General features: G+C 35.6%; 1 protein-coding gene across 1 annotated transcript; it reads right to left on the minus strand.

Moving 5' to 3' along the window:
- Positions 1–12,324: 12,324 nt before the first annotated feature.
- Positions 12,325–21,968, minus strand: LOC127860968 (beta-mannosidase-like). Its single transcript, XM_052399302.1, has 4 exons — positions 21,882–21,968; positions 16,273–16,423; positions 15,042–15,227; positions 12,325–13,549 (listed from the first exon to the last, which is right to left on the minus strand). The coding sequence occupies exons 2-4, from the start codon at positions 16,330–16,332 to the stop codon at positions 13,310–13,312; spliced, it is 486 nt and encodes a 161-aa protein (XP_052255262.1). The 5' UTR covers positions 16,333–16,423; positions 21,882–21,968; the 3' UTR covers positions 12,325–13,309.
- Positions 21,969–26,489: the final 4,521 nt, after the last annotated feature.

Consider the following 26,489-nt stretch of genomic DNA (forward strand, 5'->3'; position numbering starts at 1 on the left):
TTTTGACCTAAAGACAATCTTTCGCCGATGTTTATAGAAGTAAACAATTTTTACCGTTTAAAAACAGCGTGTTGTGTCATTTAATCCTTTCCCACTATACAACCGGTATCGTATGACTTAAATTATTCATCCGTCGAACACATTTGGATCATTGAAAACCTGTCTTAACTGTTTCATCCAGTTTTATTTTGCGAACTCGCTGGCCTAATTTGACTCGCTTTTTGCAAATTTGCTCGTCATTGCTCAGGATTTGTCAGGCTTAAAGTCGGTTTTGTCCGATTTTATTGCTTATAAAACAGGGTTGTTTCAGTTTTATTGTGCTGTCATCTATATCTTTACGACCAACGCAAATAAACGAATTTTGAGTCAAGTATGTAGTGTCGCGTTAAAAAATGGTCATTCACGATGAAATGAGATCGTATTTCACTATTTCACTTGTGGAAACACGCAAAATCGTATTTACTAGTATTCAGTGAGCTTGTTCAGACACAATTATTTTTGCTATATTTAAGTGGTTACACAGTTAGCAAATCAACAAACATCGATATAGCACGGTTTCCGACGGCAATATGTCGACAATATTGAATACAGTCACTTGGCAAGGTTGCAAAATAAAGTCTAGTAGACACTCGAACAAACGAATTTTAATCAATATTTATGAAAGAAAGCATCGGTATTATATTAATTTAAAACGAAAAAAAAAACGAACTGCTCAATACGCCTGTATCTATAACAGTAGACAGTTAACAGAAGACAATAGACTATATAACTATAGTAGTATAATTGACAGTAGACAGTTGACAGTCAGCAGTAGACAGTTGACAGTAAGCAGTTGGTGGTAGACAGTAGGCTGTCGTTTATGGAATTCCGTAATAACATCATGCATGCGTTGATTTGTAAAAAAAGAACAACCAACTCTTTCCGCGTATAGTTATCAAACGCTCTCTGATTTTTTCGGTCATTAATCAAACGAAGGAAGTTGTCGACAGCGTTAAATTATTACAATGTGAATTTTAATTTCTATGATTCCGCCGAGCTGTCATGAACATGGTTTAAGCCTCGCCCTAGGAAAACCGGCCTTAACCCTTTGAGTGCTGGAACCGAATTTAAAAGGCCGTTGCAAACAGTTAAGATCCAGATGAGACGCCACAGAACGTGGCGTCTCATCAGGATCCATACTGTTTGCTATTCTGATAGTATTCTTTGAAAAAAATGAAAGAAAATGCTAATTTTAGAAATTCAGCAGAAGACATTTTAGCAGACGACAAATTTCCCAGCATGCAAAGGGTTAATGTATGTAAGTTAAATGATTGTCTCAGATGATTAACCTGTGCAGTCCGCATTAATTAAAGTTAATTAAAGTTCAAGTGTGCCAACGTTTTCACTAAAAGTAACAGGATGCTATTCAAACAATTGTTAGGCACTGAAGGGTGTTCATTTATTTGTGTATAGTATATCGGGTCTGTATTTTTGTCTTGTGTCCACATGGAACTTTAAGAAAAATACTTTACAATTTATAACAGTATACAAGGGACACAACTGTCAAATTTCCTGCACAACAGCGTAGTCTTAACAAAAGCGAAAAAATCGCTTCCAAAAGCATTAATTACAACAAATAAACGGTATACCAACAGCCAAGACATTTATCTTTCAGAAAATAATAAACTTGGCAATAAACTACGATCATTCATTCAATTAACACGAAACCTTTTTTTCAAAAAAGCTCACAAATCCTTACTTGGACAAAAGTGTGCACATCTGAAAACTGATAGTTCTAGTTGTAATTTCCATATTCCTTTTGGAAGCGAAAATTTTTGCTTTTGTTCAGACCCTGGTGTTGTGCAGGAAATTTGACAGTTGTATATATTTGTAGTATGTAGAGTATTTTTATTAAATATCCCTGTGGTATTTAAAAGTTTTTTAGTTGTTGTTGTGGTCTTGTGTTCTTGGAGGGGGCGGAATACCCGGAGGAAACCCCACCTGTTCGGTATGGTGACCACTAACCGAATTCACATGGAGTTAATTTGTAAAATACTTTCGTAAATACAGACTTTGTGTACGTGGTTGATTTGTTACATTTTGCACAAAAACAAAATGTTAAGTCGCACACATATACATGTGCACACAATTTCATATTTCACGTTTAAAATGCACCATTGTAATGCTACTTTAACATGCGACCAGGAAACGGGATATTGCCTTCATTATTAAGTTAGCGTAACGTAACTTACCAAATGCCGGACGATTTCGTCGGCGAATATGCTACATCCTATATCATCTGTCAACCAGTCAGCGTTTGACATATAAAGTTATGTATTCATTGTCTAACGCGTGCGCTTTTCAGGGAACGAATTCATAATTCATTCACACCAGAACGTTATAGCTACAAAACAACGGCTACGTTGTCTCTGCGATTACGTAATTACGTTGATTGACGTTTATTAACGTCATACAAACACAGCAGAAAAAAACAATAAAGATCTCACTAACAAAGCTCCCGTGAAAAGAAGTAAAGTGGCGTGGCGACGGTTTATAGGTCTATATTCAATTAAAAAGTAACCGTTTATGATTCGGTTTTCAAATAATTACAGTACATAATTCAACACATGGTGTCTATTTTGAAAATACTGAAGTTATTTTTAAGCTCTTTGATTTTGTCCGATTCGTTTTGACAATATTTGTTTCACACACTTGTTAAGTTTACAGAGATAAAATATTTTAAGAAGTCAACAATTTCATGTATCATCCATGCTTACTTATTACTGATATTTAAATGTTGACCTGCATCACGTTCCCCGCATAGGCGCTCGATGTCAATGTTTATATTTTTTTTATTTTTTTTAGTATTATTATTTTGTTTTTAGTTACCCGTAGTTTATTATAATGCAAACACATAATAAATCAATAAAAAAACTTCCGACAAAACGTCTGCTTAAAAAAAGTTCGACTATGTACATAGAAATTGTACATAGTCGAACTTTTTTTAAGCAGACGTTTTGTTGGAAGATTTTTATTGATTTAGTATGTGTTTGCATTATAATAAACTACGGGTAACTAAAAACAAAATAATAATAATAATAAAAATAAATATAAACATTGAAATCGAGCGCCTATGGTTCCCCGATGGGATTATATGAGCCGTGCCCTGTAAAAAAGGGTTTAATGGATGTGCGTAAAGTGCCAATCCAGATTAGCCTGTGCAGTCCACACAGGCTTATCAGTGACGACACTTTCCGTCTACATTGGATTTTCGCTTGGAAACGAATTTCTTTAAAGGGATCTTTTCACTGTTTGGTAAATTGACAAAATTGGAAAAAGTTGTTTCTAAATCGCAAATTTTCGTTTTAGTTATGATATTTGTGAGGAAAAAGTATTACTGAACATTAACCATAGTCCAATATAGCCATTAGATGTATCTTTTGACGATTTGAAAACCTAAACATTATAAAGCGTTGCAACGCGAAACGATTGAATAATTTGGAGAGTTCTGTTGTTGTCGTTTAAATTTACGAAACTACGAAGATTGCGTATATAACGTATAAAATACAGCTGTGTATATCCGGCGGAAAAGCCGAGATGGCTAATGCGTTTATACTTCAGACTAACTCCAGGACTCCGGGGGTCACTGGTTCGAGTCATGTTACCGGCTACTTTTTTTCCTTTTTTAATTTTATTCTTGATTTTTTACTGGAGCTTTTAAGGTCCAATGTTGACATTTATCAATATAAAGCATTTAATGACAAACTTCAAAATATGCCAAAATCTGTGAAAAGGCCCCTTCAAATGAATAATATCATAAAAGCTGCAGTGTCGATCCTGATTATCCTGTGCGGACTGCATAGGCTAATCTGGTACGACACTTTACGCACATGCATTAAACTCCCTTTTCACGTTTCACAATGGGATTATGTGTTATTCACCGATACAATTGCTACTTTTGAGAAAAAAATGATACGCATTCGATTGTGTCAAGTCTTTATCATCAATTTTATCAATAACATCAAACAAAATAAATAGATTGTGTAGGAACACTTATCATACAAATTAAATCACCACCATTATTATAGACAACATTTTCGTCGATGTAAGTGAGCCTTCGAGTCAACGTCTTCTGGCAGTCTGGATCCGCAGACGATTTATTGCTTAAATCAGCTACGGAGGATTCCGGAGAAAGTCGATGTATTACGATTGCGCCTTCTGGATGTTGACACCGTTGTGGACACAAAACACGTGAATGGTAGCCTGATCATCTTGTTTAGAGTTGTGTCGCATCAATGGTGGTTCACATTACAAACATGTAATACAACAATATGTTTAACTACAGGTAGTTTTAAAACGGCGATTTCCTTTTAAGTGACATGTAAACCACGTTTCCAGTTCTTAGTAGCCAATTTTCCATCGTTCTGGTTATCAATCCGCTGCACCTTATTTTAATTGCGCCCATTTTTGGAATGGTACAAAAGTATTACAGATTTGTAACATTGAAGCTAAATTTGGTTTAATCCGTTCATGTTAAAACCAGTCTCATTTTATCAAAGTGGGATTATCTTTAGTAGTCTTTTATTTCTGGCTATCATTCTCATTACATAGCATATTTCTGATCGTCACTTTGGGGTTTGAATGCCCTTTCTACCTTGTCAAATTATACCATTTAGCATATTGGGAGTGTCTAATCCTTTGGTGACGATGTACGCTTCAACGTTCTCACAAACGGTCCGCGCTCTTTAGAAAGGGGGTTAAATGCTTGTGTCTATAATGTCATACCAGATTAGCCTGTGCAGTCCGCACAGGCTAATTACGGACGACTATTCTGCTTTCACGGTATTTTTTGTTTAAAGGAAGTCTCTTCTAAGTGAAAATCAAATTTAGGCAGAAAGTGTCGTCCCTGATTCGTCTGTGCGGACTTCACAGGCTAATATGGGGCGACACTTAAAGCACACGCATTAAGCCACGTTTTCCTAGAACGAGGCTCATATATACATAAACTTTATCACACAAGATTTAAGCGCCCTATTTTCTATCGGTATACATCCATCAGCGACGTAACCGTCAACGCTTCCCTTAATGTCTCCTCCGAAACCGTCTCCCATGCGTAAAACCGGACGGAACTGGTTCTCTCACATAACAAGAACCCGTTGTCGGAAAAACGGCCCTTGACACCTGTTGCTTCCAACCAAACGAATGGGGCTGGTCGGTTTGTGGAAATGTCTATGATGAACGTGCTGGCGTTTGTTGTATCTGTCGATACTTTTGTGATCTGGAATATGCAGGCTAAACTAGTTTTATTGTCCTTTTGCGGCCAGATTGGCTTACCAAAGATATTTTAACTACCATGTTTATTGATAGTCATATGGCGCTTTTTGCGTTGGATTATAAATTATAATTCTTGTGTCTGTCAAGCGCAGTTTTGTAAAGTTAATTGGCCTGAGATATTTTGTGCGTAAATGAAAATTCATTATCTGACTTCAATATAGGTATCTGCCAAATAATAAAGTGTTCTTGTTTTTTTTTTATTAACTAATGTCATTAAGTTAAAATTAAAATCTAAACAAGACACATTGAACTTTAAAAAGGATGACACAAGGGAGAATACTACGTTTTGTAAAATAAATCACACTGTAACGAGTTAACCCCCTTGCTAAATAGTACGACTTTTTGTCATAAATTCAACAAATAAAATGACAAATTAAATCAGGAAGCGAAATAACACTAATGGCGTAGACTCATGTTGAAAATGCAGTTCCGTTTATGAATAATATCATTTGGAAATGATACAATCATAAAGCGGTAAAAACCCAAAACTTTGCTTTAGTCATTTGGAATGTTTCTGTTGTTTTGGTTACCGGTAAATTGTGTTGCAGCATGTTGATCAGTTACCGGTGTATAAAGTATTAAATGTATTTAACAGATCGACAAGTGATTAAAGCTATTACCTTTTTATCTAAAGGACACTGGTTTGAATCTCAATAGGCACACCTTTTTATTTTCTTAAATTATAATCTTATTATTATGGAGCTCTAAAGTACACTGTTGATGCTTATACATAAATGATCACACATAAACTACCAGATATTTGAATGAATGTATACGTTTTATAGCGTCACAAAATGTTATGACGTAACAGTATTTGACTCTCTATTCAATTAAAAACATAATACAATAATAAACATATACCAGGGTAAATATGAGTCATGTTCTGATAAAACTGGGCATAATGCATGTGCGTAAAGTGTTATCCCAGATTAGCATGTGCAGTCCGCACAGGCTAATCAGGGACGACACTTTCCGCTATTATAACATTTTTCGTTTAAATGACGTCCCTTCTTAGCAAAAATCCAATTAAGCCGGAAAGTGTCGTCCATGATAAGCCTGTGAGGACTTCGCAGGCTAATCTGGGACGACATTTTACGCACATGCATCAAGCCCAGTTTTATCAGAACGCGACACATATTATAACTCTAATTTCCTATTATTACGTGTTTTGTCGTAGAAAGGCTCACATTAATCGCTGTCTGGGAAAACCGGGCTTAATGCATGTGCGCAAAGTGTCGTCCCTGATTATTACGTGTTTTGTCGTAGAAAGGCTCTCATTAGTCGCTGTCTGGGAAAACCGGGCTTAATGCATGTGCGCAAAGTGTCGTCCCTGATACGCATTTTCAGTCCGCACAGGCTGATCAGGGACGATCAATTCCGCCTACATTGGAATTTTGTTTGGAAGAGAATTTCTATAAACGAAAAATTCCGTAAAAGCGGATAGTGTCTTCCTTGATAAGCCTGTGCGGATTGCACAGTCTATTATGGGATGGCACTTTACGCACACGCATTAAGCACAGTTTCCCAGAACGCGGCTCATATATACCTTCAGATACGGTTTCTCTAGGCCCTTTGCGCCCTGGACTATATATGTGCTTCTGTGCGCGTAACTGCACACGCTTATCTCGGACGACAATCTCCGCGAAAACTTGATTTCACTGGGACTTACTTTAAAACAAAATTTCCATAACACGGAAAGTGACGTCTGATTAGCCTGTGCGGATTGCAATCCGCACAGGCTAATCTGGAACGACATCTTCAGCTAAAACTAGATTTTCGGTAAAAAGGGACTTCCTTTAAACTTAAAATACCATTTAAGCGGAAAGTTTCGTCCCTGATTAGCCTGTGCGACTTCACAGGCTAAGCGAAGATCAGATAATGTTTAAACTAAAATTTAAATAAACTTTCTACATACGAAAAACAAACTGTTATCATACAAGACCTTATATGGTAACAAATTTGCAAAAAAACGCGATATGTAAAGCATTGGGAAATTCACTTGTAAAAGTGCACGATACAGCTGTCGTCAACATTTATTTGTACTTTGTCGGATGACGTGTTCTTCCGTTTTGCATTGAGTAGTTATGTACGTACTTTGAAATTTGCTCTTTGCTCTGAACTAGATCAGAGCACTTGCGGGAAATTATGTTTTCAAGTATTTGTCTCGCCCATCTAGCAACAAGTACATATACCGGTACTTTGTTTTGAATGTTTTTCCTTTGCTTCTTCACTAGTGAATGCAAATGGCCTATGTGGTATACTGGTTACGAACTTATCATTTACTGCGTCAATGGCAATCTTTGCCAGGGAAACCCGTTTATAAGGGTATCTATCCGTTATTGACATAACCTATGAACTGCGGCAATGACAATTTTTGCCAGGATAAACCGTGTATAAGAGTATCTGTACGTTACTGACAATAGCTGTGAACTGCGTGCCTGGCAATCTTTGCCATGGAAACCCGTTTGTAAGGGTATTTGTTCGTTACTGACATACGCTTTGAACTGCTTCAATGGCCATCTTTGCCAGGGAAAACCGTTATAAGAGTGTCTTACCGTAACTGACATAAGATGTGCACTGCGTTAATGGCCATCTTTGGCAGGGAAAACCGTTTATAAGGGTATCTGTCCGTTACTGACATAAGCTGTGAACTGCGTCCCTGGCAATCTTTGTCAAGGAAAACCGTTTATAAGGGTATCTGTCCGTTACTGACATAAGCTGTGAACTACGTCCCTGGCAATCTTTGCCATGGAAAACCGTTTGTAGGGGTATCTGTCCATTACTGACATAAGCTGTGAACTACGTCCCTGGCAATCTTTGCCATGGAAAACCGTTTGTAGGGGTATCTGTCTATAACTGACATACTCTGTAAATGACAATCTTTGCCTGGGGAAACCGTTTATAAGGGTTTCTGCTCACTACTGATATTAGCTGTGAACTGCGTCCCTGGCAATCTTTGTCGGGGAAAATCGTTTATAAGGGTTTCTGTCCGATACTGACATAAGCTGTGAACTGCGTCCCTGGCAATCTTTGTCAGAGAAAATCGTTTATAAGGGTATCTGTCCGTTATTGGAATAAGCTACATGCATTGCGTCCCTGGCAATCTTTGTCAGAGAAAACCGTTTATAAGGGTATCTTCCCGTTACTGACATACATGTAAGCTGTTAACTGCGTCAATGGCAATCTATGCCAGGGAAAACCGTTTGTAAGGGTATTTGTCCGTTACAGACATAAGCTGTGAACTGCGTCCCTGACAATCTTTGTCAGGGAAAATCGCTACTGTATTCGTCCCTTTAGTAGTTTTCAATCGTGCGTTATTAAATACCCAAAGTCCTTACTATTTTGAACTAATTTCGAGACAACAAATAACAAAAAAACTGGTTTTGACCTAAAGACAATCTTTCGCCGATGTTTATAGAAGTAAACAATTTTTACCGTTTAAAAACAGCGTGTTGTGTCATTTAATCCTTTCCCACTATACAACCGGTATCGTATGACTTAAATTATTCATCCGTCGAACACATTTGGATCATTGAAAACCTGTCTTAACTGTTTCATCCAGTTTTATTTTGCGAACTCGCTGGCCTAATTTGACTCGCTTTTTGCAAATTTGCTCGTCATTGCTCAGGATTTGTCAGGCTTAAAGTCGGTTTTGTCCGATTTTATTGCTTATAAAACAGGGTTGTTTCAGTTTTATTGTGCTGTCATCTATATCTTTACGACCAACGCAAATAAACGAATTTTGAGTCAAGTATGTAGTGTCGCGTTAAAAAATGGTCATTCACGATGAAATGAGATCGTATTTCACTATTTCACTTGTGGAAACACGCAAAATCGTATTTACTAGTATTCAGTGAGCTTGTTCAGACACAATTATTTTTGCTATATTTAAGTGGTTACACAGTTAGCAAATCAACAAACATCGATATAGCACGGTTTCCGACGGCAATATGTCGACAATATTGAATACAGTCACTTGGCAAGGTTGCAAAATAAAGTCTAGTAGACACTCGAACAAACGAATTTTAATCAATATTTATGAAAGAAAGCATCGGTATTATATTAATTTAAAACGAAAAAAAAACGAACTGCTCAATACGCCTGTATCTATAACAGTAGACAGTTAACAGAAGACAATAGACTATATAACTATAGTAGTATAATTGACAGTAGACAGTTGACAGTCAGCAGTAGACAGTTGACAGTAAGCAGTTGGTGGTAGACAGTAGGCTGTCGTTTATGGAATTCCGTAATAACATCATGCATGCGTTGATTTGTAAAAAAAAAAACAACCAACTCTTTCCGCGTATAGTTATCAAACGCTCTCTGATTTTTTCGGTCATTAATCAAACGAAGGAAGTTGTCGACAGCGTTAAATTATTACAATGTGAATTTTAATTTCTATGATTCCGCCGAGCTGTCATGAACATGGTTTAAGCCTCGCCCTAGGAAAACCGGCCTTAACCCTTTGAGTGCTGGAACCGAATTTAAAAGGCCGTTGCAAACAGTTAAGATCCAGATGAGACGCCACAGAACGTGGCGTCTCATCAGGATCCATACTGTTTGCTATTCTGATAGTATTCTTTGAAAAAAATGAAAGAAAATGCTAATTTTAGAAATTCAGCAGAAGACATTTTAGCAGACGACAAATTTCCCAGCATGCAAAGGGTTAATGTTTGTAAGTTAAATGATTGTCTCAGATGATTAGCCTGTGCAGTCCGCATTAATTAAAGTTAATTAAAGTTCAAGTGTGCCAACGTTTTCACTAAAAGTAACAGGAGGCTATTCAAACAATTGTTAGGCACTGAAGGGTGTTCATTTATTTGTGTATAGTATATCGGGTCTGTATTTTGTCTTGTGTCCACATGGAACTTTAAGAAAAATACTTTACATTTTATAACAGTATACACGGGATACAACCGTCAAATTTCCTGCACAACAGTGTAGTCTTAACAAAAGCGAAAAAATCGCTTCCAAAAGCATTAATTACAACAAATAAACGGTATACCAACAGCCAAGACATTTATCTTTCAGAAAATAATAAACTTGGCAATAAACTACGATCATTCATTCAGTTAACACGAAACCTTTTTTTCAAAAAAGCTCACAAATCCTTACTTGGACAAAAGTGTGCACATCTGAAAACTGATAGTTCTAGTTGTAATTTCCATATTCCTTTTGGAAGCGAATATTTTTGCTTTTGTTCAGACCCTGGTGTTGTGCAGAAAATTTTACAGTTGTATATATTTGTAGCATGTAGAGCATTTTTATTAAATATCCCTGTGATATTTAGTAGTGTTTTTGTTGTTGTTGTGGTCTTGTGTTCTTGGAGGGGGCGGAATACCCGGAGGAAACCCCACCTGTCCGGTATGGTGACCACTAACCGAATTCACATTGAGTTAATTTGTAAAATACTTTCGTAAATACAGACATTGTGTATGTGGTTGTTTTGTTACATTTTGCACAAAAACAAAATGTTAAGTCGCCCACATATACATGCGCACACAATTTCATATTTCACGTTTAAAATGCACCATTGTAATGCTACTTTAACATGCGACCAGGAAACGGGATATTGCCTTCATTATTAAGTTAGCGTAACGTAACTTATCAAATGCCGGACGATTTCGTCGGCGAATATACTACATCCTATATCATCTGTCAACCAGTCAGCGTCTGACATATAAAGTTATGTATTCATTGTCTAACTCGTGCGCTTTTCAGGGAACGAATTCATAATTCATTCACACCAGAACGTTATAGCTACAGAACAACGGCTACGTTGTCTCTGCGATTACGTAATTACGTTGATTGACGTTTATTAACGTCATACAAACACAGCAGAAAAAACAATTAAGATCTCACTAACAAAGCTCCCGTGAAAAGTGGCGTGGCGACGGTTTATAGGTCTATATTCAATTATAAAGTAACCGTTTATGATTCGGTTTTCAAATAATTACAGTACACAATTCAACACATGGTGTCTATTTTGAAAATACTGAAGTTATTTTTAAGCTCTTTGATTTTGTCCGATTCGTTTTGACAATATTTGTTTCACACACTTGTTAAGTTTACAGAGATAAAATATTTTAAGAAGTCAACAATTTTATTTATCATCCATGCTTACTTATTACTGAAATTTAAATGTTGACATGCATCACGTTCCCCGATGGGACTATATGAGTCGTTCCCTGTGAAAAAAGGGGTTTAATGGATGTGCGTAAAGTGCCAATCCAGATTAGCCTGTGCAGTCCACACAGGCTTATCAGTGACGACACTTTCCGTCTACATTGGATTTTCGCTTGGAATCGAATTTCTTTACAGGGAGCTTTTCACGGTTTGGTAAATTGACAAAATTGAAAAAAGTTGTTTCAGAATCGCAAATTTTCGTTTTAGTTATGATATTTGTGAGGAAACAGTATTACTGAACATTAACCATATTCCAATATAGCCATTAGATGTATCTTTTGACGATTTGAAAACCTAAAAATTATAAAGCGTTGCAACGCGAAACGATTGAATAATTTGAAGAGTTCTGTTGTTGTCGTTTAAATTTACGAAACTACGAAGATTGCGTATATAAGGTATAAAATACTTTTAGCTGAGTATACCCGGCGGAATAGCCGAGAGGGCTAATGCGTTTTTACTTCAGACTAACTCCAGGACTCCGGGGTCACTGGTTCGAGTCATGGTACCGGCTACTTTTTTTTCCTTTTTTAAATTTTATTCTAGATTTTTCACTGGAGCTTTTAAGATCCAATGTTGACATTAATCAATATAAAGCATTTAATGACAAACTTCAAAATATGCCAAAATCTGTGAAAAGGCCCCTTTAAATGAATAATATCATAAAAGCTGCAGTGTCGATCCTGATTAGCCTATGCGGACTGCATAGGCTTATCTGGTACGACAATTTACGCACATGCATTAAACTCCCTTTTCACGTTTCACGATGGGATTATGTGTTATTCACCGATACAATTGCTACCTTTGAGAAAAAAATGATACGCATTCGATTGTTTCAAGTCTTTATCATCAATTTTCTCAGTAACATCAAACAAAATAAATAGATTGTGTAGGAACACTTATCATACAAATTAAATCACCACCATTATTATAGTCAACATTTTCGTCGATGTGAGTGAGCCTTCGAGTCAACGTCTTCTGGCAGTCTGGATCCGCAGACGATTTATTGCTAAAATCAGCTACGGAGGATTCCGGAGAAATTCGATGTATTACGATTGCGCCTTCTGGTTGTTGACACCGTTGTGGACACAAAACACGTGAATGGTAGCCTGATCATCTTGTTTAGAGTTGTGTCGCATCAATGGTGGTTCACATTCAAACATGTAATACAACAATATGTTTAACTACAGGTAGTTTTAAAACGGCGATTTTCTTTTAAGTGACATGTAAACCACGTTTCCAGTTCTTAGTAGCCAATTTTCCATCGTTCTGGTTATCAATCCGGTTCACCTTATTTTAATTGCGCCCATTTTTGGAATGGTACAAAAGTATTACAGATTTGTAACATTGAAGCTAAATTTGGTTTAATCCGTTCATGTTAAAACCAGTCCCATTTTATCAAAGTGGGATTATCTTTAGTAGTCTTTTATTTCTGGCTATCATTCTCATTACATAGTTTATTTCTGATCGTCACATTGGGGTTTGAATGCCCTTTCTACCTTGTCAAATTATACCATTAAGCATATTGGGAGTGTCTAATCCTTTGGTGACGATGTACGCTTCAACGTTCTCACAAACGGTCCGCGCTCTTTAGAAAGGGGGTTAAATGCTTGTGTCTATAATGTCATACCAGATTAGCCTGTGCAGTCCCCTCAGGCTAATTACGGACGACTATTCTGCTTTCACGGTGTTTTTTGTTTAAAGGAAGTCTCTTCTAAGTGAAAATCAAATTTAGGCAGAAAGTGTCGTCCCTGATTCGTCTGTGCGGACTGCACATGCTAATATGGGACGACACTTAGCGCCCTATTTTCTATCGGTATACATCCATCAGCGACGTAACTGTCAACGCTATCCTTAATGTCTCCTCAGAAACCGTCTCCCAGGCGTAAAACCGGACGGAACTGGTTATCTCACATAACAAGAACCCGTTGTCGGAAAAACGGCCCTTGAAACCTGTTGCTTCCAACCAAACGAACGGGGCTGGTCGGTTTGTGGAAATGTCTATGATGAACGTGCTGGCGTTTGTTGTATCTGTCGATACTTTTGTGATCTGGAATATGCAGGCTAAACTAGTTTTATTGTCCTTTTGCGGCCAGATTGGCCTACAAAAGATATTTTAACTACCATGTTTATTGATAGTCATATGGCGCTTTTTGCGTATGGATTATAATTCTTGTGTCTGTCAAGCGCAGTTTTGTAAATTTAATTGGCCTGAGATATTCTGTGCGTAAAATGAAAATTCATTATCTGACTTCAATATAGGTATCTGCCCTATGATAAAGTGTTCTTGTTTTTTATCAACTAATGTCATTAAGGTTAAAATTAAAATCTAAATAAGACACATCGAACTCTTAAAAAAGAATGACACAAGGGAGAAAACTACGTTTTGTAAAATAAATCACACTGTACCGAGTTAACTCCCTTGCTAAATAGTACGATTTTTGTCATAAATTCAACAAATTAAATGACAAATTAAATCAGGAAGCGAAATAACACTAATGGCGTAGACTCATGTTGAAAATGCAGTTCCGTTTATGAATAATATCATTTGAAAATGATACAATTATAAAGCGGTAAAAACGGAAAACTTATTATAGTCATTTGGAATGTTTCTGTTACTTTGGTTAAATTGCGTTGCAGCATGTTGATCAGTCAACGGTGTATAAAGTATTAAACGTCTTTCACAGATCGACAAGTGATTAAAGCTATAACCTTTTTATCTAAAGGACACTGGTTTGAATCTCAATAGGCACACCTTTTTATTTTCTTAAATTATAATCTTGTTATTATAATGAATCTCTAAAGTACACTTTTGATGCTTATACGTAAATGATCACACATAAACTACCAGATATGTATACGTTTTACAGCGTCAAAAAATGTCATGACGTAACAGTATTTGACTCTCTATTCAATTAAAAACATTATATAATAATAAACATATTCCAGGGTAAATATGAGTCATGTTCTGATAAAACGGGGCATAATGCGTGTGCGTAAAGTGTCGTCCCAGATTAGCATGTGCAATCCGCACAGGCTAATCAGGGACGACACTTTCCGCTTTTATGACATTTTTCGTTTAAATGACGTCTCTTCTTAGCAAAAATCCAATTAGGCCGGAAAGTGTCGTCCCTGATTAGCCTGTGAGGACTTTGCAGGCTAATCTGGGACGACACTTTGCGCACATGCATCATGTCCAGTTTTAGCAGAATGCGACACATATTATAACTCTAATTTCCTATTATTACGTGTTTTGTCGTAGAAAGGCTCACATTAATCGCTGTCTGGGAAAACCGGGCTTAATGCATGTGCGCAAAGTGTCGTCCCTGATACGCATTTTCAGTCCGCAGAGGCTGATCAGGGACGATCACTTCCGCCTACATTGGAATTTTGTTTGAAAGAGATTTTCTATAAACGAAAAATTCCGGAAAAAGGGATAGTGTCTTCCTTGATAAGCCTGTGCGGATTGCACAGTCTATTATGGGATGGCACTTTACGCACACGCATTAAGCACAGTTTCACAGAACGCGGCTCATATATACCTTCAGATCCGGTTTCTCTAGGCCCTTTGTGCCCCGAATGGTTGTTAATGGCAACCATGATGTAGGACCAGTATCCGGGTCGCCGAGGTGTAGAAACAGGAAGCAGCTTTCGGCAGATCCGCATTTGGCTTTCTCGACCAGCGAATCCACACTAGCTGTGAACACTTGCTGGCATGGCTTTAAAATCTGCGGATACGGTAGGGTAAGATATAGGGATAAAAAGGTACAGGGTACTACTCAACAGAAGCAGGATGGAATATGGAATCATTTTAGTAACATTTTGTACTAATTTAAGAAATTTATGGAATTTATAAGTGTAACTTTTAAAATAAGGTTTTAAATCCATGAATAATAGAGTGTCATTGAATATTTGTCAGAATATATTAAATATCAACAGATTTTCACTATTTCGTGTCGACCAACCAAAGAGGGGCCGTAGATGGAAGCAAAAAGGAGCAGGGCGTAGCTCCCTGCTATTTCATTTATGATCTTTCCCGATAATATATACAAACTGAAGAGGAAGAAAAAAGTTATTGTCTCTTCAGGCTTTAACTTGTGTAATCGTGATTCATTTTGTACAAGATTCGGATAGACTAAAAACCGTATCAGCCCAAAATTCAATGCATTGAACGTTCCAATGCGGCGACGCCGGCTACAGTCATTTTTATGTCGTGTTGTATAGCGTAGTCATCGGAAGTGAACAGGAAACATTACTCGTGAATACGAAAGGGTAGTTTCCTCGTTTTGGAAAAGGTCTATTGTCCTGTATTTTACGGGTCCATGGTCACTTGCCGAACGCGAACCTTAATTGATTTCTTGATAAATTCCATGGTGTTTCATTACTTTATACTAGTATTTTTAAAATTATAAATGGACATATACCCAGAAATGCAAATACAATTATGGAAGCTTTATTTTTAAGCGTTTGCATGATGACATTTGCCGAAATTCTAAATATTAATACAATTTTAAATAGTAAAAACGTGCTTGAAACATTTGATATTAAGTGTTTAAAGTGGAACGGTGCTTTTATTTTCTCATCCATTTGCAATTGAAACTCTGGTAAATGTGCCTAATAATGACGATGACATCGTTTTATCGTGTTCATGTAGTGTGAATGTTGTTTTCTAACTGAAATAATATCTTCCCAATAATAAACTCGTGATATAACATCCAAGGGCCCATGGCAACGCGAGCACCTTCCCTCGTCCCAGTTTTTGAACCCACTCACCCGATAAGGTATCTCCTCGGTGAAGCGTGGTTCGAGGCTGCCCCAGGCGTACACGCGCATATAGATGGTTCCCTGGAGCAGCGAGAGCAGGGGCACAGCGCCAGACCGGCACTCCGTCTTCAGAAGCTCCAGCGCCTCGTGCCACCAGGATCTGACACGGAGCAGAATTAGTACATGAGCCTTGTTCTGAGAAAACTGGTCTTAATGCATGTGCGTAACGTGTCCTCCCATATTATCCTGTGCAGTCCGCACAGGCTAATCAGGGACGACACTTTCGGTAAGGAGGGACTTCCTTGAAACTAAAAATACCATAAAAGCGGAAAGAGTCGTCCTGATTAGCCTGTGCGGACTACACAGGCTTATATGGGACGACACTTTACGCACATGCATTAAGCCCAGTTTTCTCAAAACACGATTCATATAATAGGCCATAAGACCTTAAAAACGAATAGATTTAGTCCCTAAAACGGATCCGAGGCGGAAGAGAATTTAAGGGAACTATCGACACAAATAAATACGAAATTAAGTTTTCTGAACTAAGATTTTGGATCTCAAACGGATCAGACGGGATTGAATTTTAGTGACATTTCGACAAAATTGAATACGGATTGAAACTTTTATAACTAATAATATCTTTAAATCGTTTTTATTACGTGGGTGCTTATCTTCTGAGCCGCGTTCTAAGAAAGCCAGGTTTAAAGCTTGTGCGTCCCAGATTAGCCTGTGTAGTCAATAGTCCATACAGGAAAAATCAGGGACGACACATTCCGCTTTTATAGTACTTTTCGTTTATCTGAAGGGTCTTCTTACCGAAAATCCAGTTCGAGCGCAAAGTGTCGCACCTAATTAGCATGTGCGGACCTCACAGGCTAATCTGGGACGACACTTGATACACATGCATTAGGTCCAGTTTTCTCCGAACACGGTGCAATCTACTCTATGTGGCATATCGACAAAAATCAATAAGGTATTAAGCTTTTAAAACTAATATTATCTTTTTAATCGTATTTATTATATAATTGCTTATTTGTTTTCTCACTTGTTTGTCGCATATTCACCGCATGGAATGCGTGTTATTATAGTTAAACCACACATTAGTGTTAGTAGATACAAATTATACTAAGGGAGTTAACATCATGTCCTCACATGGCTAATCATGAGGTTATCTCGCCGCCATCGAAATATATCGTGTGTAAATATGTTACACGCAGTTTTCTTTCGAAACATTCCAATCACACTTTCATAACCGAGTAAAGTGGGTCTAATGTCTATTCGGCCAGCGTAGCTCAAGCCCAGCCTGTGCATTTGCACAGTCAGGTCAGAGGCGATGCTGTCCGCTATAAAATCACTCAAGGTTTTATGGTCTCATTATGTATCTCCTGACCAGACTGAGACATGCGCAGGCTGGGTGGGCTATAGCTATGATGGACGCATATGGCATAATACTCATTTTTCTTTTTAAATCTCACTGCGAGTTGTAAATAAATTTTTTTAGCACAATGCATTTGGATAATAAAATCAAATTCAAAAAAGCAAATACAGCAAACTGGCAAATAATTGTAGCCTATTCTGGCGTCCAGGAACTATTTTCAGACGTGCTGACCGAGTACGGCAAACATTTGTGGTTAGGTAATTAAGCGATTTTCCTCTTAACGTGACACTATAATATTTCGGTAGCGTTTTTTTTCTCATCTTGAAAGCAAAACTGTGTTTATCGATAATCAATTATGTCTTCTTTTGAAAATTAAGTGACCGAGTACAGAACCAGAAATTCTGCGAGATGGATTTTAACGCGTAATTGTTACAGGGTCACAATTTGTGTCTATGTGTCGTTTGAACATGCAGAGAGTAGTCCGAAATTCCGTACTCTGAACAGTGTTACATCCTTTACGTTGTGCACAGACACTGTGATGCAGCCAAATTCAGGGGATTTCTCTCGAATCAGTCTATAAAATATTCGAATGTATTAATTCGTTCCTGATGGCGTTATGTAGAGGGCATTTAAGGTCAAAAGCTGGGTAAAACAGCTATGCCGAAAAAGCGCTTGAGTGTTTTATACCGATGTTAAGGTCAGAGACTGGCTGACACCGTGTGAACTACTAGGGTAACAAGTAATGCATAAACAACAAAGTACGGGTCAACAGCGCTGTCTTTATGACTTCCTAATTCGTGAGTAAAAAGTATTCTCGCAGATTTATTTATTTTGTTATTTTCATTAATCACCTTATTGTTTATTATGAATTGTATATGGTGTCAAATAAGTTTTTAAAAGGGAATTTCCATCATGAAATTATATTCTTAGTGTGATAGGTATTCGATAGTCCCACAATATTCATTTATTATGATGGTGATTGCAAATTTAATTTTATATTTACTGGTTATCATTTTACCATTTTTAATGCCTTCGTTCTAGAAAAGCGACAAGTTTTTGTTATTGTGTTTAAGCTATTTCTTTAATATACATATGATAAACAGTGCACACGCATCTCGATCTGTGCGTTAGGACACACTCTTTATAAATTTGACTGGTTGTGTTCAGTTCAAACTTGTGATTTAAAAAGCTATAAGATAATTTCGAAAACTATGTTTCGTTTAAGATTATGCAATAGCGAACAACTTCTGTGCATCCAGCGCTTTGATTATAAATTTTATTCATCACGGCAACTCAGTCTAATGAAAAATAAACTTATGTAGCCGAGTTTTCATACGCTTGCTGGAGAGAAAATTTAATACCTTGCACAAAATCTTTACCCATGAAATATTTGACAAGTACATTAAAGGGACAAAAATAAACATAAATAAATAAATAAATAAATAAATGAATGAATAAATAAATAAATAAATAAATAAATAAATAGATAAATAAATAAATAAATTAATTAATTAATGAATTAATAAATTAATTAATTAATTAATAAATTAAATATATATGTATTATTGATATATAAATTATAATTAAAACATATAATATCGTTTCTTTGTCTTTGTTAATGTGTGGGTCCATGCATGTTGCTTTTTTATTAAATAGTGAGTGACAAGCAGACCAGAACAGAACAGGCAGTTTATTAACACTCACAAATTTGAACATTGTCTTTAATGCACACACTTATAAATACAGCAATGAAGCAATTTCACGTATCAATATATAATAATGGTAACCAAATCAATAACGCGCGTGCGTTCGTGCGTGCGTGCAGGCTTGCATGCGTGCGTGCGTGCGGGTGTGTGTGTGTGTGTGTGTTTGTGAAGAAACACGATAATTTTAAAAACAGAAAAGATAAACTATTACTTTTCATTGACTATTGTTTATATGATATAATTTGAACAAAAATAAAAAACAAAGAAATCAATTATTGCGCATAATATCAAATACTGATAATTGATACATAGACACATTACAAGGGTAGTACAGAAAAATATCAATTTCAAAAATAAATAAGTCATTTTGAAATTATAATTTCGAATAGTAAATGCGTCCTTTACATATTTATTTACATTAATATTTTCAAATTTACATGTTGATGTCAATAAACTATTGAACTAACTAACAGATGAAGTCATGTAGTAACTACGTTTAATGTATTTTTGTTATAGTAAAAGGTAGCATGAACAATCACAAATGACGTGGAATTAATCCTCTACGCCCGGGCCTTTTATTTATCACTGACATCGTAGCTACTGTCCATACTTCGATTATGTAAGTTGGTGTTTGTTACTGCAATTGCCAGAGACCCATTTTCGCGTGACGCGGCTAATGTTTAGTCCAGTCTCAATGTTAACATATGTGAAGTCTCTTTAATGCTTGTCTCGTCTGATTAACCATTTTCTTCCATTCGTTTTTGAACAGCGTTCCGGAAACGAAGTAAAAGAAAAAGTTCAATGAAAAAATTAAATACAACAATGAATGTGTAACTGCTCTTGTAAGCTGAAGAATGTAAGCCACTTTGGGTGATACATCATCAATATTTCTTCGGATAACTTGGTAAACGGAAAACGGGATGTATGAAAGTATCCAACAAGTGCAGATACAAAACAAAAGTCGCGTTGCGTGTTGGCCTCTTTTGTCCTTACCAGCCATATGCTTCTGAAATTGTCTTTGGGATTTGTGCCGTGTCTTCTTCTTACAATCTGATTTGGTTATTGATAAATCATGTTTATTTGCAGAACAGTTTCTTGTTGGTTTCGCGACGTGGAAATGTCCGTTATACGTTGGTTTTCTTTTTTTTTCTGAATTAATTGTACCTACCATTGCACAGTTCGTATTTTGCACCTTGACGTTTGCGTCGTTCAAATCAGTTGACACAATACAGGTGCCATTAGGTGATCTTTCATATTCGCCTGCGATTAAAGTCATGGTAAAATCGCAATCCGGTACCTTCTTCTAAGACTTACGAAAATTAGCCCTTTGTCGTCTTTGTAAAACTATTACCATCGCTATATTTATATTTCCAATAATAGTAATAGCAATTGGTATAACACAATACAACGTTATTGATATGATATTCCATACGGCGAAATAAAACTCCATGTACCACGTTGACACAAAGGAACATATATAGTTACTCGCTGTAATTAAAGTAACATTTTGGAATTCAGCACTAAATTGTTCACCCTTGGCATAATCCTTATAGTCGAAACCGTAAAGAAAGTCGCAATTGAGTACCGCAATGACGGTCAGTGTAACGCCGCATGCTAAAATACAATTCTTGAAGGTTAGCATGTTTCGCGAAAACACTGGAGCCCTTAACGCCAACGTTCTTTCCGTAGTCAAAAGAACTATTACCCACGAAGAGAAGGCTCCAGCTGTGTACCCAACGAAGTGAGTTGTCCTACAGAGAAAGTCGCCATTTCCGAGAAAGCTGTACCCGCTTAACGCCAATAGGACGTAGTGAAGATCTAACGTCCAAAGAAACGTTGTGTCGCTCACTGCAAGAAACACTAGCAATATATTCCTGGGTATCGTCGTAGATTCAGTCGTTTTAGTATGATAACGTTTTTAACAGATTGCCAATCGTTCCAACACAGATGCAAAATCCCGGAACAATGCGCAAAATCCAGAGTGCTATCTGGCATTCCAGAAAGTTGTCCGGTTCAAAAGTGTAAACAGATTCCATCACAGACGTGTTCATAACTGCGTCTAGAACAATATGAATTTATTCTGCTATGCTGAGTACAACGCATCATCCGCGCAAAAAGGTTAAAACTTTTAATATTATTATAAAATAGTGATTTCCCAATAGGAGCAATTTATTTAAATTTTAGGTACTATAATGTTCGCTTTTGCATACCCAGAGAAATATTGATTCAAAATTGGGATTATTTTTTATTATTTTTTGTTATAGCTGATAAGGTTTGGAATGTAATTGTAGTGCTTCATTAAAAATGTTCTTTTTCATGATTGTCTTCTTCAATTTTCATCAAAGAAATGTGCACATAATTAAAAAACAACATATCTGCACTTTCATTTTTAAGACCACTTGTGTAAATGAATATATCCGAAAGACAGACGAAAATATATTGGAATGGGGAGGTGCAATAAGAAGTAATACGGACATTATTAAATATTCTACATATAAGTGTAGAAAAACATATTAGAAAAACACAATTACCTTGCAACTTGACAACTTGTAATAATCCAACAAAACAATGTGTCCGTTATTGACGATGAATGTGTAAGAATTTCGTAAACACTAACGTTCGCCTTTTATTTGGAAATGTACAGGAAGTTTGTTTAGGCTGTTGTTGTTGTTGTTGTATATCATAATTTTCCCTTCGCGGAAAAGCCTTTTTAAATGCACTTGTATTTAATGTTTCCGAGTAATTAAGATTGAACATGTGTTATTCACATATTCAATCACAGTGCACTTAACCGTTAACGCTTAACGATTGGTTAAGCATTTTGATAGGCAAAGGAAGTAAAGTTTATCTTTTTTTTTATTATTCAATTTAAACATACATCTCGTATACATATGAAACACAAGGTTATACATTTACAACATTAACATATCAATTATTGTTTTAAGGTATGTTCATATTATATACAATTTCTGCATACAAGTTTTAATAATTTTTTTGGAGATGATGCTAAAATATTATATAAAAAAATGACAAGAGGAGGACGATAGTAAAAAAGGGGGTTGATGAGCTTTAAGTAAAAGTATTATTAGAAAGTTACGCTTTAATTTATTAGGAGTTTCAGTAGGAAAAAAGGAAAAGGTTAGACGGAAAGTAATACTACGATATAGGAAAGATCATGTTAGCGTGTGACAAATTTCTGCCATTTGTTTTTGTGTATATCTATTTTATTTCTTTCAAACGCTATTGTTTCTTCCAATTTTATTTTCATTTTGAGAGCATTTTTGAAAGTCTCAATATTTAGAGATTCATGTCTATTTTTAACATTGGATATATATGATTTCATAAGAATGAGTATGTAGTTTATTACCATATTATTTGCACCACCTTTTGCGTCCCAAAAACTATGTCAAGCACGTTAAGGTCAATGTATATATCTTTACTTGCTCAATAGTTTTCAAGATCTCTCCATGTTGGTTGTACAATATTACATTCATACAAAATATGTATTAAACTTTCTTTATAGCTAGCACAGAATGAGCATAGATTAGAAGGTGATAATTTACATTTTTACAGGTATGCATTGGTAGGAAATGTACGTTGGAGAATTTTGTATTGAAAGTTTCGTAAGTTATAGTCAATTGAGGCTTTAAATGGTATTTGGTATGTTTTCTTCCAATCTATGTTATAGTTATACGAAGTCATTATATTTTCCCATGTTTGCTGCTGTTTAGTTTTATTTTCATCAAAGGTTTGTTGTAGGTTATATAAATATTTGCATGCTTTCTTTATACTTTGCACTTTTTCAAGTAATGTGTCATGGTTGAAGTTTAAAAAATCTTCTACAATTAGTTTTTGTTTGTAGCTTTTTGTAATACTTTTGATGAGTGTGTAATATTTGAGGTAATCATTTGTAGGAATGTCGTACACATTTTTAAAGGTGTCAAAGTTGTAAAAGGTTTTAGACCTGAAGTCAAATATATGTTCTAAGAATGTAATGCCTCTGTTATACCAATTACTGTAGAAATATGTATGTTTATTATTCTGTGCTATTGTTGAATTGTTCCATAATATTGTTTTATTGATGTGTCTTGCGTTATAATGTGATTTTACTTTGTTCCATGATAAGAGAATATCTCTAAGAAATTCGTTTTTAAAATTGGTGATAATATGTTTTTCTTCTAAAGGACATTCAAACACCAGATCGCCTCCATAATTATTTAATTCTTTCTGGTAAAAGATTCTCCATTGACCTTTATTATTTGTGTCTGTCAATCTTTTGACCCAGCTAGCCTTATTCGAATGTATAAAAGCATGTATATCTGTTAAATTCAGTCCACCCTGTTCAATAGGTTTAACTAATGTTGTTCTTTTGATTTTTTCAGGTTTTCCATTCCATAAAAATTGGAAAATACTTTTAATAATTGTTTGTATTGTGTCATTTTTGGGGATTGGAAGCATTGTTAGATAGTACATTATTTTGGGCAGCGCAAATGTTTTGACAACGGTGACTTTTCCCATTAATGTTAATTTTCTGTGTTCCCATTGTTTTAAGCATTTTGTAAATTCTTGTAATTTTGGTTGAATGTTTTTTGCCATATCGAGATTTTCATCGTTTGTGAAATAGAAACCAAGCGTTTTAGCTCCATCAGAGGTCCAGATAAAGTTTTTGTACTCCTTAAATTTAATAAGTGAATGTTTTAGTGAGCCAACACGCATTTCTGTTGATTTATGGGTTTTTAGTTTTAAGCCGGATATTTCACTAAAATCTTGTATTGCGTTTATTAAAGCAGTGAATGAGTTAATTGTTCCATCAGTGAAGTAGGTTGTGTCATCTGCAAAAAGGGTTTGTTTTATGTCAACAACGTTTACTTTTATTCCTTTAATATTTTCATTTTTCTCGATATAATTTGACAGTATTTCGATACTGAGAATAAAAAGGGTGGTTGACAAGGGACAATCTTGCTTTACTCCACGTTGTATGGCTATTGGCTCAAAAAAGTGACCTTTATTGATTATAATAGTATTTATGTCGTTGTAGAAAAGCTTAATCCATTGTATCAGCTCAGGTCTAAAATTATATTTTACAAGACATTTAGCCATAAATTCATGGTCTAAACTGTCGAAGGCTTTTTCATAGTCTGCAAAAAGTAGCAAGCCTGGTTTGTTTTATTATTTAAGTAGTGGATTGTTTCAAAAATGGTCCTTATGTTTTCACCTTTATAACGACCTTTCATGAACCCAGTTTGTCTTGACGCTATTATTGACGATATAACTTTTAAGATTCTGTTAGCTATTGCTTTTGTTGCAATTTTGTAATCAGTATTTAATAAGCTTAAGGGTCTCCAATTGTTTAGTGACTCTAAATCTTTACCTGGCTTTGGAATGAGTGAGAGGATGCTTTGTTTTTGAAGTTGGGTTAAGTTTCCACTTACATATGAGTGGTTCATAGAATTTAGGTAATATATTTTTATGTCATCCCAAAAAACTTTGTTTAATTCTGCTGATAATCCATCTGAACCAGGACTTTTGTTATTGCCCATTTCATTTAAAGCAGTTAGACACTCGTATTCAGTTAATAAACCTTTACATGATTGTTTCTCATCTTCTGCGAGTTGTTGTATGTGTGTTTCAAAAAAGGTTGATGTATTACTTTTGTTGTACTTTAAATGTGTTTTTTTACTGTAAAGGTTTGAGTAAAATTTACTCTGTTCGTCTAATATAGTTTTTGTGTCTCTGATTTCTTTGTTGTTTATTTTCAGTTTGTGTATGGTTTTACTTTCATAATGTCGTTTTTCTTAATTTGCAAAGTACTTAGATTGTTTTCATTTTGTTCAATGTGTATAGCCCTTGCTCGAATTAACATGCCATTTATTTTCTCTTCTACAATATTGTCATATTCAATTATTGTTTCTCTAATTGATTTTATAATGTTTTCATCATCATCAGTGTTATTGTTTAATTGTTTTCTAATGTCTCTAGTTTTTTGATAATTTGATGTTCTTTCTCCTGATTTCGTTTTTTTGTCACAGATGAAAATTTTATACTAACGTTTCTAACAGTCCCTTTTATCAGCTCCCATAAGGTATTTGGTTTACTATTTTTGTGAAGTTCTACTACTGACTGTATTTCGTGTTTGATTTGTGTTTGATACTCTTCTTTTAGCAGTATAGTATTATTTAATTTAAAGTATCCAGGTCCTTTGTCTTGTATTTTGTTATCGATAGTTATTTCTATAAGGGAATGATCTGTTTTGTAGCCTGGTTTTATTTTGGCTCTATTTATTATGTTACATAGATTTTCTGAAATTAAAAAGTAATCGAGTCTACAAAATATGGCTGGTTTTCCATTTGAGTGCCATGTGTAACGTGTTTGCTCCGGGTGAGATGCTCGCCATATGTCAATTAAGTTACATGAATTTATAATCAGTATGCTTTTATAAAGCATAAAATTCTGTGTAAATTGCGTGAGCGCGGATGGCCGAGTGGTCTAAATAGTTTATACTTTTACTCCAGGACTCCAGGGGTCTGTGGTTCGAACCCAGTTGTGTATGACTTTTTTTAAAAACTTTATTCTCGATTTTTCACTGGAGCTTTTTATTTCCAATAATCAATATAAAGCATTTAATAACAAACTTCAAAACATGCAACAATCTGTGTAAAGGCCCCTTTTAGGAAACATCACATCGTCATCTTAAATCAAGTGTTGGACCTATTGAAACTGAAACGACAACTCATGGGTACAATAACTTTTGTACTTCGTGTTAAATATCACGCATCCATTTATATTGTTTAGTTTTAATGACTCCGCCGAGGAATCGTTACTTAGTCTTGCTGTTCGACTTTGAAGAGTGCAAATCAATAAAATACCCGTATACGAACGGCGCAAATTACATATGTCTATTTCGTTGAGTATAAATTCATTAATTGGGGGAAATCCTTCACATTTTATTTGAAATGTACACATCTACAATCATGTTATGATAATAACACTATTTAAAATACATTTGCGGTAAAATACCATAGCATAATACATTACAATCCACACAAGTATTGTATCGGACTGTATCATAATAACACCAAAACAACACAATTATGTACATTTCGCAGTAAAGATAAAAACATTATCACTCGTTGTCTCCG

The sequence above is a fragment of the Dreissena polymorpha genome, chromosome 15, assembly GCF_020536995.1.
Source record: "Dreissena polymorpha isolate Duluth1 chromosome 15, UMN_Dpol_1.0, whole genome shotgun sequence".
Lineage (NCBI taxonomy): Eukaryota > Metazoa > Mollusca > Bivalvia > Myida > Dreissenidae > Dreissena > Dreissena polymorpha.

Excerpts from the sequence above, each read along its gene's own strand:
- LOC127860968 (XM_052399302.1), bottom strand. The coding sequence starts at position 16,332 with ATGCGCGTGTACGCCTGGGGCAGCCTCGAACCACGCTTCACCGAGGAG. Across the intron at positions 15,228-16,272 it reads CCGAGGAGATACCTTATCGG|ATTTTAAAGCCATGCCAGCA; the intron begins GTGAGTGGGTTC and ends CCGTATCCGCAG. Across the intron at positions 13,550-15,041 it reads TAGAGAAACCGGATCTGAAG|ATCACAAAAGTATCGACAGA; the intron begins GTATATATGAGC and ends TGCATATTCCAG.